General features: G+C 40.9%; 1 protein-coding gene across 1 annotated transcript in view; it reads right to left on the reverse strand.

Moving 5' to 3' along the window:
- LOC130239796 (cGMP-dependent protein kinase 2) overlaps positions 1 to 20,009 on the reverse strand; it is a 56,230-nt gene extending 36,221 nt beyond the window's left edge. The window contains exons 1-4 of the mRNA XM_056471121.1: positions 19,919 to 20,009; positions 11,418 to 11,947; positions 2,098 to 2,264; positions 1,870 to 1,983 (exon numbers count right to left, since the gene is read on the reverse strand). Coding sequence (XP_056327096.1) covers positions 1,870 to 1,983; positions 2,098 to 2,264; positions 11,418 to 11,905 — 769 coding nt within the window. The 5' untranslated portion in view covers positions 11,906 to 11,947; positions 19,919 to 20,009. The remainder of the gene's footprint in view (positions 1 to 1,869; positions 1,984 to 2,097; positions 2,265 to 11,417; positions 11,948 to 19,918) is intronic.
- Positions 20,010 to 22,177: the final 2,168 nt, after the last annotated feature.

Genomic DNA, 22,177 nt, shown 5'->3' on the forward strand with positions numbered 1-22,177 from the left:
TCAGGTTGGATGGGATGCTATGGTGTACAGCCATTTTTTAGATCTCTCCAGAGATGTTCAATAGGATTTAGGTCTGGGCTCTGGCTGGGCCACTCAAGGACATTCACCGAGTTATTGTGAAGCCACTCCATTAATATTTTGGTGGTGTGCTTTGGGTCATTGTCCTGCTGGAAGATGAACCGTCATCCCAGTCTGAGGTCAAAAGCACTCTGAAGCAGGTTTTTATTCAAGATGTCTCTGTACATTGCTGCATTAATCTTTCCTTCTATCCTGACTAGTCTTCCAGTTCCTGCTGCTGAAAAACATCCCCACAGCTTGATGCTGCCACCACCATGCTTCACTGTAGGGATGATATTAGCCTAGGGTTGAGCGGTGCCTGGTTTTCTCTAAACGTAGCGCCTGGCATTCACTCCAAAGAGTTAAATTTTAGTGCTATCAGACCAGAGAATTTGGTTTCTTAAGGTCTGAGAGTCCTTCAGATGCCTTTTGGCAAATTCCAAGCGGGAATGGCTTCCATCTGGCCACTCTACCATACAGGCCTGATTGGTGGATTGCTGCACAGATGGTTGTCCTTCTGTAAGGTTCTCCTCTCTCCACAGAAGAACTCCGGAGCTCAGACAGAGTGACCATTGAGTTATTGATCACCTTCCTGATTACAGCCCTTCTCCCCCGATCACCCAGCTTAGATGGCTGGCCAGCTCTAGGAAGAGACCTGGTGATTCCATTGACGGATGATGGAGGCCACTGTGCTCATTGGAACTTTCAGAGCAGCAGAAATTTCTCTGTAACCTTCTCCAGCCTTGAGTCTTGAGACAATTCTGTCTCGGAGGTCTACAGACAATTTCTTTGTCTTCATGCTTGGTTTGTGCTTTGACATGCAATGTCAACCCTGGGACGTTATATAAACAGGTGTATGCCTTTTCAAATCATTCATCACCTGAATTTATCACAGGTGAACTCTAATTAAGTTGCTGAAACATCTCAAGAATTATAAGTGTAAACAGAATGTACCTGAACTCAACTGAGAGCTTCACAGCAAAAGCTGTAAATACTTATGTACATGTGATTTTTCAGGTTTTTTATTTTGATTAAATTTGCAACAATTTCAAAATATTTTTTTTCACATTGTCATTATGGGGTATTGTGTGTAGAATTCTGAGGAAATAAATGAATTTAATCCATTTTGGAATAAGGCTGTAACATAAAATATTTTGAAAAAGTGAAGCGCTATGAAGACTTTCCAGATGCACAGTATGTATTGTAAGTACAGCATGTTGTCAATATTTTCATATGTATCAATATTTTAAAGTGGATTACATAATAGGAATTGATTTGTTGATAGATCCAAAGCTGGCCTCTCTAACTTGCAGTTTAGCGAATTTGAAATATTTTCTGAAGCTTTTAAAGTCTCTGCTACAAATTTTTATTATTTCTTATCACACATTTTTTAGCACATTTAAGACTGTGAAAAGGTGGAAAATGTATAATTACTTACAAATGTACATTAAATGTTCAAAAACATCAAAAATAAAAGTTAACTAATTATGTTGTTAATTACTTTCTGTTGTTTGTGGTTTTAGCATGATTTCTGAATGAAAATTGTTGTCTGTGGTTTGATAAAAAACTTATTTTGAGACATTTATGAACTGTTGTGCTGAGTGAGTTTTGGAGGTGAGCTGAACTGTTTGTGCTGGTCAAGAGTCGTGTTATTAATTGAATCTGCATGAACAGTTTTGAAAATGAAAATAGTTCACCCAAAATGTTCTCCCTCCTGTGTTTTTAAATATTGGCAGAATTTAAATTTTGGGTAAACCATCCCTTTAGACATTTTGGTTAAACACAAGAATATTCCAGCACAATAAAATCTACCTTTGACCGTGGCTGTTCTTTTACAGTTATAGAGAATGGCCAGCTCTCCAAAGGCTGTTCCAGGACGCATCTGACCCAGGAACTTTCCATTTTGAATGACCTCTAATAAGCCCTCTGAACAAAGACAATTCAATATACAAAAATGGGCAAAATGACATTTAAAGAACACATTCCTTACTAAAATATGTTGATATAAACATATGAAAGCACAAAGTGCCTGTACCGTACCAGCAAGCACATAGAGAAAGTTCCCTGGCTCTCCCTCCTGGATAACCAGCTGCTCAGCCCCATAGATTTTCTCATACATACAGTCCACCATCTCTCTAGTGTGCTGAGGTTCCAGCTTCTTCAGGAAGTCATTCTTCATGAGGGCTTCATTGATCAGTTTCTTAGTGCTACAAGAAGAGGAAAAAGAAAGAATCAACTTTTAAAATCTATTTTTATATACAGTGGAGATTCTGATTGTATAAATGTGTAAGTAAAATTGATAATTTATTATGTGAATTTATTTATGCACAGTGGAGATCAAAATAAAATAACACTTTTTATTCCTAAAATGGTTCTCACTGAAGTAATTATCACTAATTAAAAGCAACCTAACTAACAGCTTGATTACATTGTGTTATCAAAAGTCTTTTCATTTTAAAACACAGAAATAACAGAGTTATTTAAGATTAACATAATAAAATTCGTTTGAACCAACACCAGCCATAGATAATTTTTCAGAGAGACATCTTTCAGGATTCTGCCATTTCGGTCACTTTTCCATACTGCAAAATATGTGAACTATTAAGAGTAAAAAGTGAGAACTGGGTTTGTGATTGAAGAGAGGATGTAACTGGAGGAAAAGTGGATTAAAAAAAGTGCAGATTGTGTCTAAAAGAGAGAGATTGGGAGAGTGGCTTTTGTGGTTATGTCTCACAGACATAACTGCTGTTGCTACTAATAGTTTTGCACAGTACATCTTTAGTCTCCCACAGACATAACTATTCTCTCAGAGGACATTACTAGTCTCTCACAGCCACCACTAGTCTCTTTTGGGACATAACTGGTCTTAAACACATCAATAGTCTCTTACAGGACATCACCAGGCTCTTACAGACACCACTAGTCTCTCACAGCACAAGATTAGTCTCTCACAGACATCCCTAGTCTCTCACAGCACATCACTCTCCATTCTCCATTCCACTCCACTTTTCCATGAACAAGTTTCTCTACACACTTCCTGTCATGGGGAAACTCAGTCCCCTGTCCTCAGTGCAAGATTTTAAAGAGTGTTCCACTTCATCAAGTAAACGGGGGAAGCTTACATACCCTTGACCCCTCGATTCTGACAGAGGGAGCGAGTTTGCTTCGTATGTACACTCCAGCAGCTATATATGTCAGAATGCCATATGACTATGATGTCACAGTGGAGGCTTTTATTCGTGGAGCTGGAAAGTCAAACAATGGATGGGAAGGTAGTTTCTGACTGTAAGTGGTGACTGGTCAGTTTAGGAGTTTAGCAGACTGATGCATAAACCTTAACTGCATAATACTGAGGTTGGTTTATAATAATAGTAATTGTAAAATATATATTTTTAAGTGGGGGAACCTACAAACTTGATGACATTTTCTTGTATTGTGTACAGTTGTTTAAAAAGTACAAAAAACAGAAAGTACATTACCTAACTCAGGGCTGGGCGATAATTCGATAACGATAATCGATATCAATTATCACAATATATATTTTTACGATAACACGATAATGACAGTTCAATAAGTGTTTGATAATGTTTATGCACTATGCGTAACGCTGCGCAAGCATTTTGCAGCCTGCACTTTTGGATGTGGCACATAGTACAAGTTTACAGTCATACAGTGTTAGTTGCACTTGGAGGAGTAAGAAAAAATTAAGGTCACAGTCACAGACATTGTTGACAATGAATGTCACTAAACTTCAATAGTCTGGAGCTACATAGTTTTTTGCAATCCGACACAATACAGAGCAACGTGCACTGCAAACTGTGCAGACGACTCGTGCCATCATAACAGGCAACACCACAAACCTGTTTCATCATTTAAAACAATACCACCCTTATGAAGATGCTAAGAAATAACAGACCCAAACAAGTGTTAGTAAACTGGGACCATCTACAAGCATCAGCGCAACAACCTGGCAGAGTCTCATGCCATCATCTTCGAAAGCCATGCCTTACGGAAAAAAGTTTAAAAACACTTTAACAGACCACATAATCTCAATAAACAACGTGCTCTCACTTTTGAATTACAGCCATCTACCTTCCCCTCAGATCTGGCCAAGATTGCATATGTGATCACCCTGCTGTCTGGTAATGCTCTTTCATGGGCCACTGCAATGTGGAAAGGTAAGATTCTATTCTGTTCCAGTTTTACGGCCTTTAAAGAGAAGTTTAAGCGGGTCTTCGATTACTCTCACAGTGACTGGCAAGCCTCTAAGAGACTCCCCACGCTTCAACGAGGTAGTGGTAGTGTGGCCGTATACACCATCCATTTCCAACCTGTCTCAGCAGGAAGTGGCTGGAATAATGAAGCACTTATGGTCTGCTTCCAAAATGGGCTGTCGGAGGTAATTAAAGATGACCAAGCTACCAGAGAGCTTGCTTTGGACCTCGAGACTTTGATGGACCAAGCTATTTGCCTCGATAATCATCTGAGGAAAAGAAAGCTGAACTGTTCCTCAGTCCCCACACCGTTTCTCACTCCAACATCCCCTCAAATGTTACAAGCTCCCCAAGATGTTTTAGAGCCCATGGGGTAGAACTCGCCTCTCTCCAACTGAAAGAGAGAGCCGCATGAGAGAGCGATGTTGCCTGTATTGTGGTCTGCCTGGTCATTTTTGATCTACCTGCCATTTTTGATCTACCTGCCCGCAGCTCTCGGGAAATGCTCAGCCACATACACTCTTTATCATTGTGTGACGTGAAGTGACGCTGGACAAGAGAGTGCGGATCTAAACACAGGTTTATTGAACAGGGAAGGATAGCAACAGTCAACACAGGAGCAAACAGATGTATACAGGCAATCCAGAATCGTAGTCAAAGTAACAGGCAAGTGGTCAGAAGGTAGGCAGTAGGCAACGTAAAACAAACAAAACAAAGCAAAGGTCAGACACGGAAGGCAAGGCAAGGAAAATTTTAATTCACAGATACAGATAAACAAGACTCGGCCATGAAGTGTGTGTGTGTGTGTGTGTGTGTGTGTGCTGTATTTAAAGTCCATGTAATCAGTTCGTAATGATCCTCCGGCTGTGTGTATGCAATCAGTCTTGATCAGGAACCGATTGTGAGTGTGTGTGGTGCATGAATGGATCTTGTAATCCATAATGGCAGATTTGCAGTCCGTTAGCGATCTGCAACCGCTAGATCCCTGATAATCATAACACATTGTAAGCTGCTCTAACATTCTCCACTATACATAAATTATTGAAATAAGGTGGTAAATGTTTATTTTTTCAGTTTAAACAACTGGCTCTGAAAATCTCCTTTTGTAAGGCACACTTTAATTAGATGAACCTTTCTTCAAGGCATGGTACATCATTGCTGACTTAAGTGGAGGAGATGAATAATGAATGTTTCTCCTGTCAGAACCATTCACACTGCCTTTAATTTAATACACTGTTGAATTAAAGATTTCAAATCGTCTTTATAATACACCCTTGAAAGTAAGCATTCAAGGAATGACATGGAGTGACGACAACGCACAGCTGAGAATACTGGACAAAGGACTGACTAAACACAGGGATATAAATACACATGACATGATGGAAACTAACAGGGGTGAGACTCAGGTGAAACTGATGAACATTAACAAATTGCGAGAACTAGAAAGGGTCACATGATGAAAACAAACGCACATGGAGAATGAAAGCATGGGGGAGGATCACATGACGAAAACATGGAACACAGGACCTGACAACAACAACTGATGCTCATTTACCAATTATTAACCAAATAAAGAGATTGTGATTTAAAGGAAGAGTTCACTTAAAACAAAACAAAAAAATCTGTCATCATTTACTCACCCCTACATGTTCAGAACCTGTTTGACTGACTTTCTTCTGTTTAATATTATATTTTGAAGAAATATTGAAACCTGTAACCACAGACTTCTGTAGAGTTTTGTTGTTCCTATATCATGGAAGCCAATGGTTATAGTTTTTCTATTTTCTTCAAAATATCTTCTTTTGTGTTTAACAGAATAAGGAAACTCTTAAAGGTCTGGAACCACTTGAAGATGAGTAAAACATTTTCATTAAATCATATATATGAAATATGTTTCACTCAGGGGTGTTGCTAGACATAAAGCTCTATGGGGCACGCCCCCCACCCCCTCAAAAAAAAAAAAAAAAAAAAAAAAAAAAAAAAAAAATATATATATATATATATATATATATATATATATATATATATATATATATATATATATATATATATATATATATATATATATATATATTATAAATAAAAAGTATTATTGTTTATTATTATTGTATTATTATACAATTATTATTCTAAATAAATAACAGAATTTAATCCTAAATGTAACTGGAAAACAACGTAAAGTAACAACTGGAGTGATGCTAAGATCCAGTACCGCCGCTCCCTATACGCAGAGTACGCAGGCTGCGTAGGGCCTCACCTCCGAAGGGGGGCACCATCTCCGGTGCTCAAAAAACAAATAAAATCTCTTCCTTGTATATTAATATTAACAAAAGAATTAATATACATACAAAATAATAAATATTTATATTTTAAATGCATTTCATGATGAACGCAAAAAAACATGTGACACGTGTCAAGACATTTTTTGCGTGCATGCGCGCGTACGCGCATTCACGCGGCCCGGTCCACCTGTGCTCGCGCCTTTGCGGCTGCTAGCAGATAGATAAATGCAATACAATGCTCGGGAAAAGACAACAACAGTCTGGGGCTGAGAAGAGAAAAAGAAAAAAAAACCACAAGATGAATCCCGTGCATCCCTTTCAGGTATGTTCATTTGTCTGTGAATCTGAAAATCATATTTTATTTGAAGTAACATTAAATTAGCGAGGCGAATTAATTAACCCTAAACATCGCCACAACTCCAACCAATCTGCCTGATTCGCAGTGTAAACTCAGTTTATGTGAATTAATTTCGTGCTTTGCTGCCATTCATTGTTTTTGAGCTATGGTAAGGCATTAATTTATTTTTGTTAAAATACTTTTTTTCCACAATAAACCAATCCGTTTTCTATAGAAGCCAGTTCCCAACTTTGAATAAAAAAAGAGAAAAAAAGATGTTTGAGTGGGTTATGGAGACTATAATTCTTTTTAACTAAGGCATTGGGAATTATAAAGCACTAAACAGACCATCTGAAACTAAGCTGTAGGTTGTGTGATTCCTTCAAAAGGATACAATTAATTCTATTTATCCATTATTCATTCATTCATTACAACCTTTTTTCATAGAATTGCGTGAGAAAAACTAAAAATTCAGAGTTCTAAAACTCAAATTCTGAGTTATAAATTCACAATTCCGAGTCATAAAGTCAGAATTTAGATTCTGTCATGCAATTCTGATATATAATGTTGCAATTGTTTAATATAAAAAGTCAGAATTCTGAGAGTTTTTTCCTGTTAATAATCCACAGTGTGCATCATGTATCATAGCAACCACTGTGTTGCCTCATCTTTGATACCATAGACATATTTCTATGTACAATACATATGTCTGCAGTTCCCTTGTACACCCCATGAGGGCACCCTTACAACATGAAATGAATATAGCTGCTGAATTCAGGAAAATTCACATCAACAAAATGTATATCATATTGTTACACATAATGGATAAATATTTTCCAGTGTTGGTTTGACACCAGATTAATAAAGGGACTAAACTGAAAAGAAAAAGAATGAATGAATAATGGATAAATAATATAGAATTAATTTTAGCCTTTTGAAGGAATCACACAACCTACAGCTTAGTTTCAGAAGACATGTCTGTTTATTTATGTTAAGCATTATCTTCTAATGTAAAGATTTTATTTAATGTTTAAGTATAATTTTTGTTTTATTGATGACCTTTTGTAAATGGTTGAAAATAAGGAAAACTCCATTCCAAACATTTTATCATATATATATATATATATATATATATATATATATATATATATATATATATATATATATATATATATATATATATATATATATATATAATACACATAAATAAATACATGTTTCAATGCATATTTTTGTGTATGTGTTTTTGTGGTTTTGGTGGGGGCACCACTGCAAAATTCTGCTTAGGGCACCATTTTGGCCAGCAGCGGCCCTGCTAAGATCATTTAAGAAATCTTTTGCATGAATATTAATTTAATTTGAATGAAATTCTATAGACAGTTCTACAAAAAAGAATACAAAAAAAGATGTTTTATAGAATAATCTGTTGTCTTAAGCAGGTCGCACACCGGAAGCGCCGCTCGGCGCTGCGACACGGCGCGCACATGACAGTTAAAAGTATCACACACCAGACGCGGACATTCGCATGATATCTAACATGAAACTAATCAGATGGCGCTCTGTGGCACGGCAGAGAAATGAACAGTGTCCTGAGTCGTGGCTGGGCGCCATGGACAGCCGCCGACTTGTGGCGCCGGTGTGTGTACCCTGATAGAAACCTATGTTTAGAATTCTGAAATGTATGGCGCTGCGTGGCGCTGCATGGCGCTACGCGGCGCGCCGCTGAGGGGCACTTCTGGTGTGCACCCTGCTTTAGACTTGGACACATGCCAGAGAATTAGGTTTATTAAGTCTTTACCTCCCTGACTCGTCATCCCTCCTTTTTACTTTATACAAAAATCTATCAGGATGCTTAGTAAGATCACCCTATCATTAAAACCTTAGTTTTGTCGACTTGCAAAACTCACTGCATGCCATCGCTTCTGCATAAAAGGCTGTTACACTGGTTTGGCCGCGCGTGAGCAGCAAGGACTTTTTTCCGCGTGCATGTTAACAACCGGGACTCGCACCAGGAGAAGACCATCGCGTCAGGGTCCAGCAAGAGCATTGTGTGAGGCGCGCGAGTATGGTTCTCTGCGCACATGCAGAGATGCGTGAGTTTGCTTTTTGATTAAACACATTACTTTCACCAGCGTTGGTTTGGTTGCAGAGAATTACGTCTTTATTCCGGGATTACCAGTCTTAATAAACACACTTTGCATATATAGTAAATCCTATCTCAAAGAATTTACTGGGGCACTGGTGATTTTTACTGGGGCACGTGCACTTATTTCACTTATTTCATACATTAACAAAAAAAAATGTAAATATGGAACTGTATGACAGATCGCACGTCAAAACACATCTACAGTGCTACACAGTTTATATGTATATGTACACATCTCATTATCATATCTGAAACAGGAAGGGCTGTCTACTGACTTAAAATGGGTCTTATGAATGAATTTCTGATGAACATTTGTAGACTGCCATCAAGAGCGTGTTTAATTAAAACAGTAATGATTCCTGTCCATGCATACAAATGGCCCAGCCTTTGTATTCTCTTGAGCCACTCCATCCCCTTCAGAGTGTGGTATGGTAATTTAGGCTTTCAAGTCCACTCTGGGGATGGAGATGCTACAAAAGCTTGGCTAAACCTTATTACTGTCTCCACCTTCCTGGAGAGTCAGTATTCCAGTGACTCCATAATAAAACTAACAATCCAGTGGTGTAATTAGTTTCAGCACAGTCTTAAGAGGTGGACTAGGTACACAAACCAAACACTTGAGTAAAAGCCTATTGGTACAGTACCTTAAAGCATTACAAAACACCCAAACACATTTTTATATATGTCATATATATGTCCCACGTTGCTAAAAACACTATTGGGAGACATATATTTCACTAAAAAGTGAAAATTGGTTGTTTTGCATTGTTTTGAGCAAATTCGTTCTTCAGGTTTAAAAATAAATTAGGTCACGGTGGTGAGATCATTGTGTAAATTCCATTGTGGAGATTGCATGTATGCACCAGCTGGTACAAAGTGACGTCATTGAGTTTTTAGCATTAATTCATGAGAAAGGCTTGGTTCGAACCAATCAGTGTTCTTTTGTGATTGAGATGCAACTTCATTAATATACATGTTTTAGCTTTGAAGAGACTTTTTACCTGTTACAGTGTTCAGATATACAAAACGTTGTGTTTCTTAGTGAAGTTTAGTTATAAACAAATTTTGAGAGGATCACGTGCTTATGATTGCTAGCGGCTGGATCCGCATTATCCAATTCTCAATGCACCAATCAGACGACTCCTAAGCTACTACAAATACCCTGGGTTACATACCACCGCTATCTTCGTTTTGACGAATCCCCCCATCCACCCCTACTCCTCCTTCTTCCTAGATGTGTGACACGGTGGCCCAGTGCTTAGCACTGTTGCCTCACAGCAAGAATGTCTCTGGTTCTAGGCTTTACCAAACCAGCAGACATTTCTGTGCGGAGTTTGCATTTTCTCCCCGTGCTCACGTGGGTTTCCCCCGGGTTTCCCCCGGGTTTCCCGGTTTCCTCCCACCGTCCAAAAAACATGCAACATAAGTTAATTGACTAATCCAAACCGGCACTATAGACATGCTCCTAGTAAATGGTTATCTCTCAAGAGCAATCACTGGCTGTTCATTGGTTATTACAGCGGGGGAGTTCTCGAGATCTACCTGAGCTCAAACTCCCTTCTCGCCTTGCAACGGGAGGGAGCCCCGGGCTCGAGGATCTTAAGAGCTCAGGGCTCTCTCCCGGGACAGCATGCCAAACAAGCTTATAATTAATCATCAGCTAAGTGTGAACTCTTGAAACATAGTTCTAACAAGTAGTAGAAGAATTGCTGGGAGACATGGGTTGTTAGTTTTGCGTTTAAAAATGTGCCGCAACAAAGGTTTTGTTTCAATTTCCCCGCGATAAGAGCACAGCTGACGTGTGGACCCACATATGTGGATTACAATTATCTGCTAACACACCACAAATATGATATGTAAGGAACATTTTTTACCTGAGAGCTTTTCGAATCTGGAAATGGTGAATTCCGGATTTACCACTCATCTTCTTTTAAAAAAAGACGCGGTTCCAGTTCATGCTGATTCTGTCTCTACGGATACCAGTGAGAGTTTTGTGCACTGCTTATGTGCCTTGCGTTTACACAGTTTAAAAAATATTTTTTTCCATCCCATTGCCCTGCAGGTTATCTTTGAATAACGAACTCGGAACGAGTGAACACAGAACGCACATGAGAAATAAAATGCTGTCGCGAGCGTGGGCCACAAATGACTAGGTAAAGACCCCGTGTATATACATATTTATCACACGTGCACTGTTTTTTAATTTTTCTATTTAGTTATTCTCTTTTAGTCAGCATTTTATATAACATGGTTCTAGTGGTTTATGGATAATTAAAAAAAAACATATTACATGCAATACCTTTAAGTAAAATATATAAAAATGTACTTGAGTACAGTAGTGCTGAAAAAAAAAACAATTCCTGTCCACCATTAACACTCACCCTGAGTCTTTGCGGATGTGTTGTCTCTCAGTCGACCTGCGATGGGCCCTGTGGTCATGACAGAAGTGCCTTGTTGTGGGTTCTGCTGAAACGCCCTCTTTGGCTTTTAGCCTTCGATGCACCTCCACAGCAACTCTGTGGAAGCGCATGGATCCCTGGTTGATCACACTCAGTAGTCTACGGCTGTGTCTCAGTGGTGCTGGTGGAGAGCGGCCGAGGCTGTTATACCCGATGGCATCTTGGAGCTTATCAATCTGGGACACCTTTGCCTCTAATTCCCTTTGAAGGCTCTGTAATTGATTCTCCTGTGCACGGAGCTCCCGGTCCCTCCGTGCCAGCTCCTCCTCAAGATGGGCAATCCGCATCTTCAGGGGTTCCACAGACTCCCATACAGGGGTCTCTTTAATGCTGGAGGCCAGACATGTCTCCTGTAGCCGATGGCCTTTGATCGAACCATTCCCCATGATAAGAGAGTGACTTGGAACCATAGAGAGGCCTTTTGGCTTTTCAAGTTGTTCACTTGTTGGACACTGTAGTCAAAAGATGAAGCAAATAATTTACTTTCTTAAGTTCCATGCTGTTACACTTTAACTGTCACCATATTTGGGATGTTTTTTAGTATTTTTAGTTTCATATAAATATACATGTGAGAACTCAAAAAATGCAGTGAAATTTAAGGGCTTAAAATAATATTTAATCATTCATTAATTTTCTTTTCAGCTTAGTCCCTTTATTAATCTGGGATCGCCACAGAAGAATGAATCGCCAACTTATCCAGCATATGTTTTACTCAGCGGATGCCCTTCCAGCTGCAACCCATCACTGGGAAATATTCATACACACTCATTCACTGTCATGGATTGGTCAGGCTCTCACGACCCCCACTCACGAAGATCACCATCACCTGACTTCTAATGAGCACACAGCTGCATCACATTCACGAGCACCAGATAAAAGCACAGCACTCCAGTCGCTCATTGTCCGGGCTCGTCTCGACGAAAGCGGACAACTGAGCGACCACTCAGCGTAGTCATCCTCAGCTAAAACAAACGATTCACTTACCTGTTCTCTTTGTATTCCTCCTAGTCTTCCTGGTCCTCCCGAATCGTCCTGTCTTCCAGTCCTTCCAAGTCTGTGTCATCCTCTGTCAGCTGTATCTGGTGTGTGCTGTCCATCCTCGTGTATTCCTGTTACCCAGCCACGGAGGAAAAGACCCCAACATCATTCCTGATCCTCCTGGCTATCCTTCATGTGCTCCTTGTTGTCATTTAATAAACACCCTAACGTTTCCTTACCTCTGTCTCCTGTCCGCTTCATAACAGAAGCCCGGACCCATAACGACGACAACATGAGCACCCCCGATCACCTTCAAGAGCTGGTGGACCAGTTGAAGCGGATTCTACAGCCACCAGCTCCACTTTCCAACGCACCACCAGCACCGAGCACTTCCGCCTCCACAGTTTCTTCTTCGGCCCTTCCTTCCAGTCCCATGGCCCGACCAGCGCCCTACTCAGGCGGAGCGGGGGAGTGCAATGGTTTTCTGTTACAATGTTCCCTCATATTCGAAATGCAACCTTCTCTATATCCCACAGATAAGTCGAAGATCGCCTACATCGTATCTCTACTCTCTGGACCTGCACTTAAATGGGCTGAGACGATCTGGAACCAAGCCGGGCCGGTCATGAATTCCATCACTACCTTCACGGAGTATTTCAAAGAGGTGTTTGGACGTTCTGATGGGGAAGTAGCCGCTGGAGAGCAGCTGTATCATCTAAAGCAAGGTACTCTATCTACACAGGAATATGCTCTCCGGTTTCGCACTCTAGCAGCTGCAAGTGGATGGAATGAGAGATCGTTGTTGACCACGTACCGGCTCGGCTTGGAACCCACTCTCCGAATCCAACTGGCCACATTAGATGATACAATGGGTCTGGAGAGATTCATCCAACATTCTCTCCGATGTTCCGATCGTCTCCGTTCCTATCAACAGGACACCATCACCCCCTCGTCTGCACTCCTCCAATCGCCTGAGTCAACAGCCTCTCCAGAACCAGAACCCATGATAATAGAGTCTGGAAGACTGACATCAGCGGAACGACAGAGGAGGCTGACCCGGGGTCTGTGTCTATACTGCGGTGTCAGTGGACACACCCGTATGGAGTGTCCCCTTCGTCCCATTCGGACTTCAGTGAGTGTATTCAGTACGAATATTGAACAATGTAAACCACTTACTACCACCGTACAAATAACTACTGCCTCTATTTCTCTCCTTGTCACAGCCCTCATCGACTCCGGGTCAGCAGGGAACTTCATCTCCCAATCCCTCTGTCGTCAACTCCACCTCCGTACTGAGGCGTCCTCGCATATATACCAGATACAACCGATAACCCAGTGCACTCGATCTTCGACCCGTATCCATCGACAATGCGAAGACATCCTTCTTCAAGTGGGGTTGTTACATCAAGAGAGGATTCAATTTCTGGTTCTGGAGGGTGCAAATATGGACATCATTCTAGGGCGCCCGTGGCTGGTGAAGCACGATCCCATCATCTCTTGGGGCACAGGAGAGATAAAGAAATGGGGATCTGGATGTACACCTGCCTGTTTTCCAAATCTCCCTCTTCAAGGTCGGAACCCCATTTCTTTGTTTGCAACATCGGTCGAGAGCCCTCCTGAGAAGCAGTCTATCCACATTCCTAAGGAGTACAGCTCCTTTCATGATGTCTTCTGCCCCAAGAGAGCTTCCCAGCTACCGCCGCATCGGCCATGGGACTGCGCGATCGACCTAGTTCCAGATGCCCAGTTGCCAAGAGGTAGGATCTACCCGCTCTCGCTTCCAGAGAATCAGGCAATGGAAGATTACATAAGGGAGGCTCTGAGTCAGGGGTACATACGTCACTCAAAATCACCAGCCGCCTCAAGCTTCTTCTTTGTGGCCAAGAAGGACGGAGGGCTGCGTCCATGCATCGACTACAGGGTCCTAAATAACGGTACAGTAAAATACCGATATCCCCTTCCTCTGGTACCAGCCGCCTTGGAACAGCTCCGAGAAGCTAAAGTCTTCACTAAATTGGACCTCCGCAGCGCGTATAATCTGATAAGAATACGTGAGGGGGACCAATGGAAGACAGCATTCGTGACCCCTACTGGCCACTATGAATATGAGGTCATGCCTTACGGTCTGGTCAACGCCCCCTCCGTATTCCAAAACTTCATTCATGAAGTCCTCCGGGAGTTTCTTCACCACTGTGTAATAGTGTACATAGATGACATCCTCATTTACTCCCGGAGTGAGGCCGAACATCGCCAACACGTTGCGGAGGTCCTACACACATTGAGAGAACATCACCTCTACCTCAAAGCGGAGAAATGCTCATTCCACCAGAAGTCGATTCATTTCTTGGGATACATCATTGACCAAACCGGTATACGTATGGATGGGAAGAAAATTGAGGCTGTTCTATCCTGGTCAGAACCCACTTCCATTAAGGAGCTCCAGAGGTTTCTTGGGTTTGCTAACTTTTATAGACGGTTTATCAAGGACTACAGCAGGATTACATCACCTCTCACTAATCTCCTCAAGGGTAAACCCAAAGGACTGGAGTGGACCAAAGAAGCAGCCGCAGCCTTCCGCCTTCTTAAGAAGGAGTTCACAAGGGCCCCACTCCTGACTCATCCTGACCCAAATCTTCCTTTCGTGGTGGAAGTGGACGCATCCACCACCGGCGTCGGGGCAGTATTATCTCAACATCATGATACACCGCCCCGACTGCATCCCTGTGCCTATTTCTCTCGGAAGTTGAGCCCGGCGGAGCAGAATTACAGCATAGGAGACAGGGAGCTTCTAGCAATCAAGCTAGCCTTGGAGGAGTGGCGTCACTGGTTGGAGGGAGCCAAACATCCGTTCCAGGTGATCACAGATCACAAAAACCTCCAATACATCAAAGAGGCCAAGAGACTATGTCCACGTCAAGCCAGATGGTCACTTTTCTTCTCACGTTTTGATTTCTCCATTTCCTATCGTCCAGGACCCAAGAATCTAAGAGCAGACGCTCTCTCTCGTTTACACGAGCATCACGATCATGAAGAACTCCCAACGAAGATTCTTCCCGAACACATCTCCATTTGTCCGATCACCTGGAACGCTCCTCCAGTCGTTGCCACTCCGGAAGCCCCTGCTCCGCCGGGATGCCCTCCTCATCGGCAGTTCATACCACCTGAACACCGGGTAGATCTGATCCACTCCTTACATACCTCGCTAGGCACTGGACATCCAGGGATCAACAATACTCTCTCGCTAGTATCCCAACGATTCTGGTGGCCAAACATGGCAAGGGATGTGAGGCAATATGTTCAGGGCTGTAAGGACTGTGCCCAATCCAAGAGCCCACGTCATCTACCCGCTGGAAAGCTCCATCCCTTGCCGATTCCGAACCGTCCCTGGTCACACCTAGGAGTGGACTTTATCACTGACCTCCCTTCGTCAGAAGGTAATACCTGTATTCTAGTCATAGTAGATAGATTCTCAAAGTTTGTCAAACTAATCCCTCTGAAAGGTCTTCCCACAGCCTTTGAAACTGCCGACAATATCTTTAATCAAGTCTTCAGGTCATTTGGTATTCCAGAAGATATTGTGTCGGACAGAGGTCCACAGTTCATCTCACGTCTATGGAAAGCCTTCTTCAAGCTCCTAGGTGTGGCCGTCAGCCTCTCTTCTGGATATCATCCCCAAACCAACGGGCAGACAGAGAGGAAGATTCAGGAGGTGGGACGGTTCCTGAGGACCTTCTGCAGTGGTCACCAGAACTCCTGGAGCCAGTATTTGGGCTGGGCAGAATATGCCCAAAATTCACTGCGGCAACCCTCCACCGGACTCACGCCATTCCAGTGCGTCCTGGGCTTCCAACCACCGCTCTTTTCCCTGGGATGGCGAACCATCTGATGTCCCCGCAGTGGATCACTGGTTCCGGGAGAGCGAGAGAGTCTGGGACGAGGCTCATCAACATCTGCAGAGGGCAGTCCGTCGAAGCAAGGTAACCGCCGATAGGAGAAGGTCTGAAGAACCCAGATACACACCCGGACAAAAGGTGTGGCTATCCACCCGGGACATACGCATGCGACTGCCCTCTCGCAAGTTAAGTCCCCGATTTGTTGGTCCCTTCACCATCGTGGAACAGGTTAACCCCGTCACCTACAAACTACAATTACCCTCTCACTACCGTATTCACCCTACATTCCACGTATCACTCCTGAAACCCTATCACGATCCTGTTCTTCCCTCCACAGAGCCTGACCACGAAGAGGAACCCCCTCCTCCACTGCTCCTAGAAGAAGGAGCCGTCTACGCAGTGAAGGAGATCTTGCGTTCCCGACGTCGTGGTGGCCAGTTGGAGTACCTGGTGGACTGGGAAGGGTACGGCCCCGAAGAAAGGACATGGGTTCCCAGAGCTGATATTCTCGATCCTAGTCTCATGGTGGAGTTTCATGAGAGCCACCCTGAGTTCCCAGCGCCTAGAGGCAGAGGGAGACCACCACGGCGTCGGAGGTGTCGGCCCTCAGGAGCGGGCCCTGGGGAGGGGGGTACTGTCATGGATTGGTCAGGCTCTCACGACCCCCACTCACGAAGATCACCATCACCTGACTTCTAATGAGCACACAGCTGCATCACATTCACGAGCACCAGATAAAAGCACAGCACTCCAGTCGCTCATTGTCCGGGCTCGTCTCGACGAAAGCGGACAACTGAGCGACCACTCAGCGTAGTCATCCTCAGCTAAAACAAACGATTCACTTACCTGTTCTCTTTGTATTCCTCCTAGTCTTCCTGGTCCTCCCGAATCGTCCTGTCTTCCAGTCCTTCCAAGTCTGTGTCATCCTCTGTCAGCTGTATCTGGTGTGTGCTGTCCATCCTCGTGTATTCCTGTTACCCAGCCACGGAGGAAAAGACCCCAACATCATTCCTGATCCTCCTGGCTATCCTTCATGTGCTCCTTGTTGTCATTTAATAAACACCCTAACGTTTCCTTACCTCTGTCTCCTGTCCGCTTCATAACATTCACACACACACTACGGACAATTTAGCTTAACAAATTCACCTATACCACATGATATTGGGCTTGTGGGGGAAATCAGAGCACCTGGAGGAAACCCATGCAAACACAACAAGAAGGTCCCTGGTTCGAGTCTCGGCTGGGTCAGTTGCCGTTTCTATGTGGAGTTTGCATGTTCTCCCTGCGTTCGCATAGGTTTCAGGTGCGGTACAGGTGAATTAGGTAAGCTAAATTGTCCGTGGTGTATGAGTATGGATGGATGTTTCCCAGAGATGGGTTGCAGCTGGAAGGGCATCCGCTGCGTAAAACATGTGCTGGATAAGTTGGTGGTTCATTCCGCTGTGGCGACCCCAGATTAATAAAGGGACTAAGCCGAAAAGAAAACGAATGAATGATATAATATAATATAATATAATATAATATGATATAATATAATATAATATAATAATATAATATAATATAAATAAGTGTTGTGGAGTAACGAGTAACATGTAACGGCGTTTTGTAATATGATTATAAAATAAATGTAACAGTAATTTGTTACAGTTACTGAGAAAAAATGTGCAACTAAATTACAGTTACTTATAAAAATGTTAAAGATTACAAATGGGGTTACATCTAAAATAATTTCTTAAAAAATCTGGGATATGTTGAATGATATTAATTTGTTGCTTTGCCTGTTTTTGATATGCACTATACCTTCTGCTAAGGCCATTTATTAAAGCGGTGCTATTCTGATGCGGCTTGAATTTGCGGCACACCACGTCTACCAATTGGTTTCATTGCAGGAAATTTTAAATTCAGGGCACCAACAGACTCCTTTGGCCAAAGCGATTTTATCACATTGTTGTGCAGTAGCGTCGCTACAAGTAGTGACGCTACTAGCTTAACTACATTTCCCAGTAGCGTGGCGGTAGCCTCGCTACTTTATAAATCAAAAAGCTTTTCTGTAGCGAAGCTATTTTAAACGCAGTAGCGTCCACACAAGCTGCATGCATTTACTGAACGCAGATCAATAAGTGACAGCACCGGCATTCACAGAGCTGTGAGACCGGTGTCTAGCCGATGAAAGTAAATCCATATGATGGCGAGAATACCTCTTTTTTTCTTCGACCTGTTTTTCGATGGTCAACAACAAACTTTTTGGCACCAACCAATTAGGCTAACACTAGAAATTTGCTTGATGGAAAGATGACTGAGGGAGAGGAGGTCTCTCTCTCTCTCTCTAGTTTACTGTAGTAAAGGCTAAAGTATACTATGGTAATTACTATTAGTTTGTGATAGTTATTAGTGATACTACATTATGTGTTACATAATGTGTAACACCTGGTTTTACTGGATTTTTTTTGTTTTTGCTGTTATTTACTATAATTTGTTTCTGTTTGGTACAGAATATTATTTACAGTAAATAATTGAACTGAACAGTTCTGCCTCATATGTTTCATTGACAGTTTTATTGATCACTAATATGTGATTGACTTGGATTTAAGTTGCTTCAATTTAAAAATAAAAATTGCAAAAATTGCTATGATTTTCTTTTCTTTTTTTCTTTTTTTTTTTTTTTTACAAAAATCACCCTGCACAACTAATTGAAACAGTAAACATTTTTTTCTGGTTTTGTGGTGGCTGTACTTTAAAATCAAATGAATATAATCTTAATTTAAGTGATGAAAGATTTTGAAATTCTAACAGTAAACAGAGCTACTGTAAGGTCACACCTGTTTGGTATAAATGCTTGAAAATGATTTAGTTAGAAAACTTAAAAGTAATCAAAAAGTAATCAGATGTAAGATAAGTTACTTTTATATATAATTGAGAGGGTACACTACTGGTTACTTTTTAAATAGGGTGATTTGTAATCTGTAGTCTATTACATTTCCAAAGTAACCTCCCCAACACTGAATATAACCTACTATAAGTGTCATTAAGAAATGTAAACATGTAAATTTAAAACATGACGTGACAGCATTTTAAAACATGTGGCAGTTCAAATGTGACCAACAACAACATTATGGACTATGAGAAGCAGATAATTTTGACATGAGTATGAATATTATATTCAATATCTATACAGTTCTTGTCACAGTGAGTACATAATGTAATTAATGATCTGTAAAATAGATGCCATTTCTGACATAATAAAAAACACTATTCTAATTAATAAACTATATAATACTATAGCATTTTAAAAAGAAAGGGAAAATAAACATGACTAACTAATAGCTAAGATATCTCTTTCCCAAAGAATATTCTCATTCAAAACCAAATTCATTGAGATTTACTATTAGGGAATAGAAATACTGTATTTAATTAAAGATGAAGCAGCAGTTAGATCTATGTCCTCTATAGCCCCTAACAAACATAAACATTAAATAAAATAGATCCACAAATGTGTTATTAAGTGAATTCAAACACAGCAGATTTGCAAATATTGAATTACAGGTTACTTACCACCTGTCAGTGTGTAATGCAGTTTCCACTGCTGTTTACTTGTGGAAAAATAAGAAACGCTGCTCCTCCACATATGAGCGATCTGTCTGGGTCGCGCACAATGACAGGATGAGCAGCAGCAGCAGCGCTCGAGATCTGGACAGAACGCTGACACTGAACAGTCGATTATACTGACATCTAGCTGCAGCAGTGTAGCATTACACAGCTCCTACTCTGCTCCAACACAGTTGTAGATGAAAAAAAAAACCCTGAAAAACTCAAATAGTTTGATCATGGGTGTTTAATTAAGGTTAAAGCTAAACCGTGCATAGCTGCAGCCAGGGGCGAATTTAACCAGTAAATCTGGGGGCCCATTAAATATCTAGAATTATAAATGATACCTATAAACTATATATTACATTGTTTTTTATCCTATTTTGCATGCTGATCGCAATTTATATGATTTTAACTTATTTAAATATTATTTAGTATAGAATCAAATATAATATTATTATAAAAATAATGTTATGTAAGAATAATATTACAAAATAAAATATCCATCATGGAGCAGTCCAGCAGTCAACTTTATAAAATAAATAAAAAATAAATAAATAAATAAATAAATCATAATAATAATAAACAGTTTGGAACAAGAAGGTTAGGCAAGACTTTATTTTGATAGTCCCTAGTGCACATTTTGTAGATTAAAATTTCATTGCTACTACATGCAAATTACTTCTCATTTGAGTATTAGTAGACTGTCTGCTTAATATCTGCTGATACTCCTCCTTCAACAGACATTTAACTGACAATGAGAAACTTTGCAAGTACATGTCAACTTACATTAACCGTAACCCTAACCCCAACCCTAACCCCGACCTATCAGTCTACTTATGATCTAGTGAGAATTAGTTGGCATCAGTGGTGGGAGTAACGAATTACAACTACTCACGTTACTGTAATTAAGTACATTTTTGGGGTAATTGTACTTTCATGAGTATATTTTTAAGTCAGTAATTTTACTTGTACTTGAGTACAAATTAAGCTGAATAATGTAATTCGTTACTTTTAAATTCACAATTCGTTACAGAGTACTGTAAATAAATGAATATTTTAACCACTGACTTCGGTAGCCAATAAAAAAAGCTCATCTTAACGGACCAATGAAAAGCCTGGTACATTATTTGAGCCGAAAAACAAGCTGCAGATTTACTTGAGCTGAGCAGTGATGGTATTGTTACGAAGTTATTGTTCTACACATGGAGATTCAAGACAACAACCGTTCTGCGGTTTCTGATGGTTTGTTTCGCGCTATTAGATTAATAGCAAAGTTTCTCCAAAACTTGTAAGTGAAGTGATATTAAAGTTTAACGTTTAAACCAGGCTATTCAATTGGTGAACTTGGCCCGCGAGGCAATTTGTTCCGGCCCTCCAAATAGTGTGACCAAGACACCAAAAACAAAATTTGTTGTTCAGTTGAAAAACGGCTGCTTTATTTAGGAAGTGACATGCGTCGTTCAGCACGAGCTGCATTTGAAGGCTGCGCAGACAGAGCCTGATTCACCTGACAAAAAAAGCAAGTGGCGCGAGCAGCCGAAAACATTTGGATAATTTGTTAATTACGGTTAATTCATCGTAAAGACTTCTCGGCGCCGCGTTTCTGTCGCACGGAAAAAACCTGCAGCAACTAAAATATATGCTACCTGTGCGCTAGTTTAAAGATCCGAGTTTAAACCAAGGCTAATATTTACGCACACTGGATTAACTATAGCAGCGGGCCGTTCACATATCGTGTCTTTTCCGCACACAAGTTCGTTATATAAGAACATTTGCCAATATGCGCGTGCAAGCGGACCTCACACCTTCCAGACACACCGATTAGAAAACGTTTCACACCGTAGCGTGGCTTTCAGTGCAATGTAAACAAAAGATATGTTAAACGAATTATTGCAAATTATTAAAATGATTATGTATGTCTGAACGCAGATGATAACAACAGTTTACTTGAATACTGACCTAATATAAAGCTTAAACTTACATTAGACGTGATAACCGTGAAACCATTATTCTCAAGAATCGTACAAACAAAATCTACAATTGTTGCATCCATAATTGTTATGCAGTTCACATAACATATGAATGTACACATGTATGAATGTAGAAGAAGCCTACTTAAGCAATGCACTGCTTTTGTTGTGCTTTAAAATACAGCATTTGATTGTTTTCCTATTGTACAATGCACTAAATGATATTTCAAAATACAATATATTAACATTTTAA

Source organism: Danio aesculapii, chromosome 13 (genome assembly GCF_903798145.1).
Source record: "Danio aesculapii chromosome 13, fDanAes4.1, whole genome shotgun sequence".
NCBI lineage: Eukaryota > Metazoa > Chordata > Actinopteri > Cypriniformes > Danionidae > Danio > Danio aesculapii.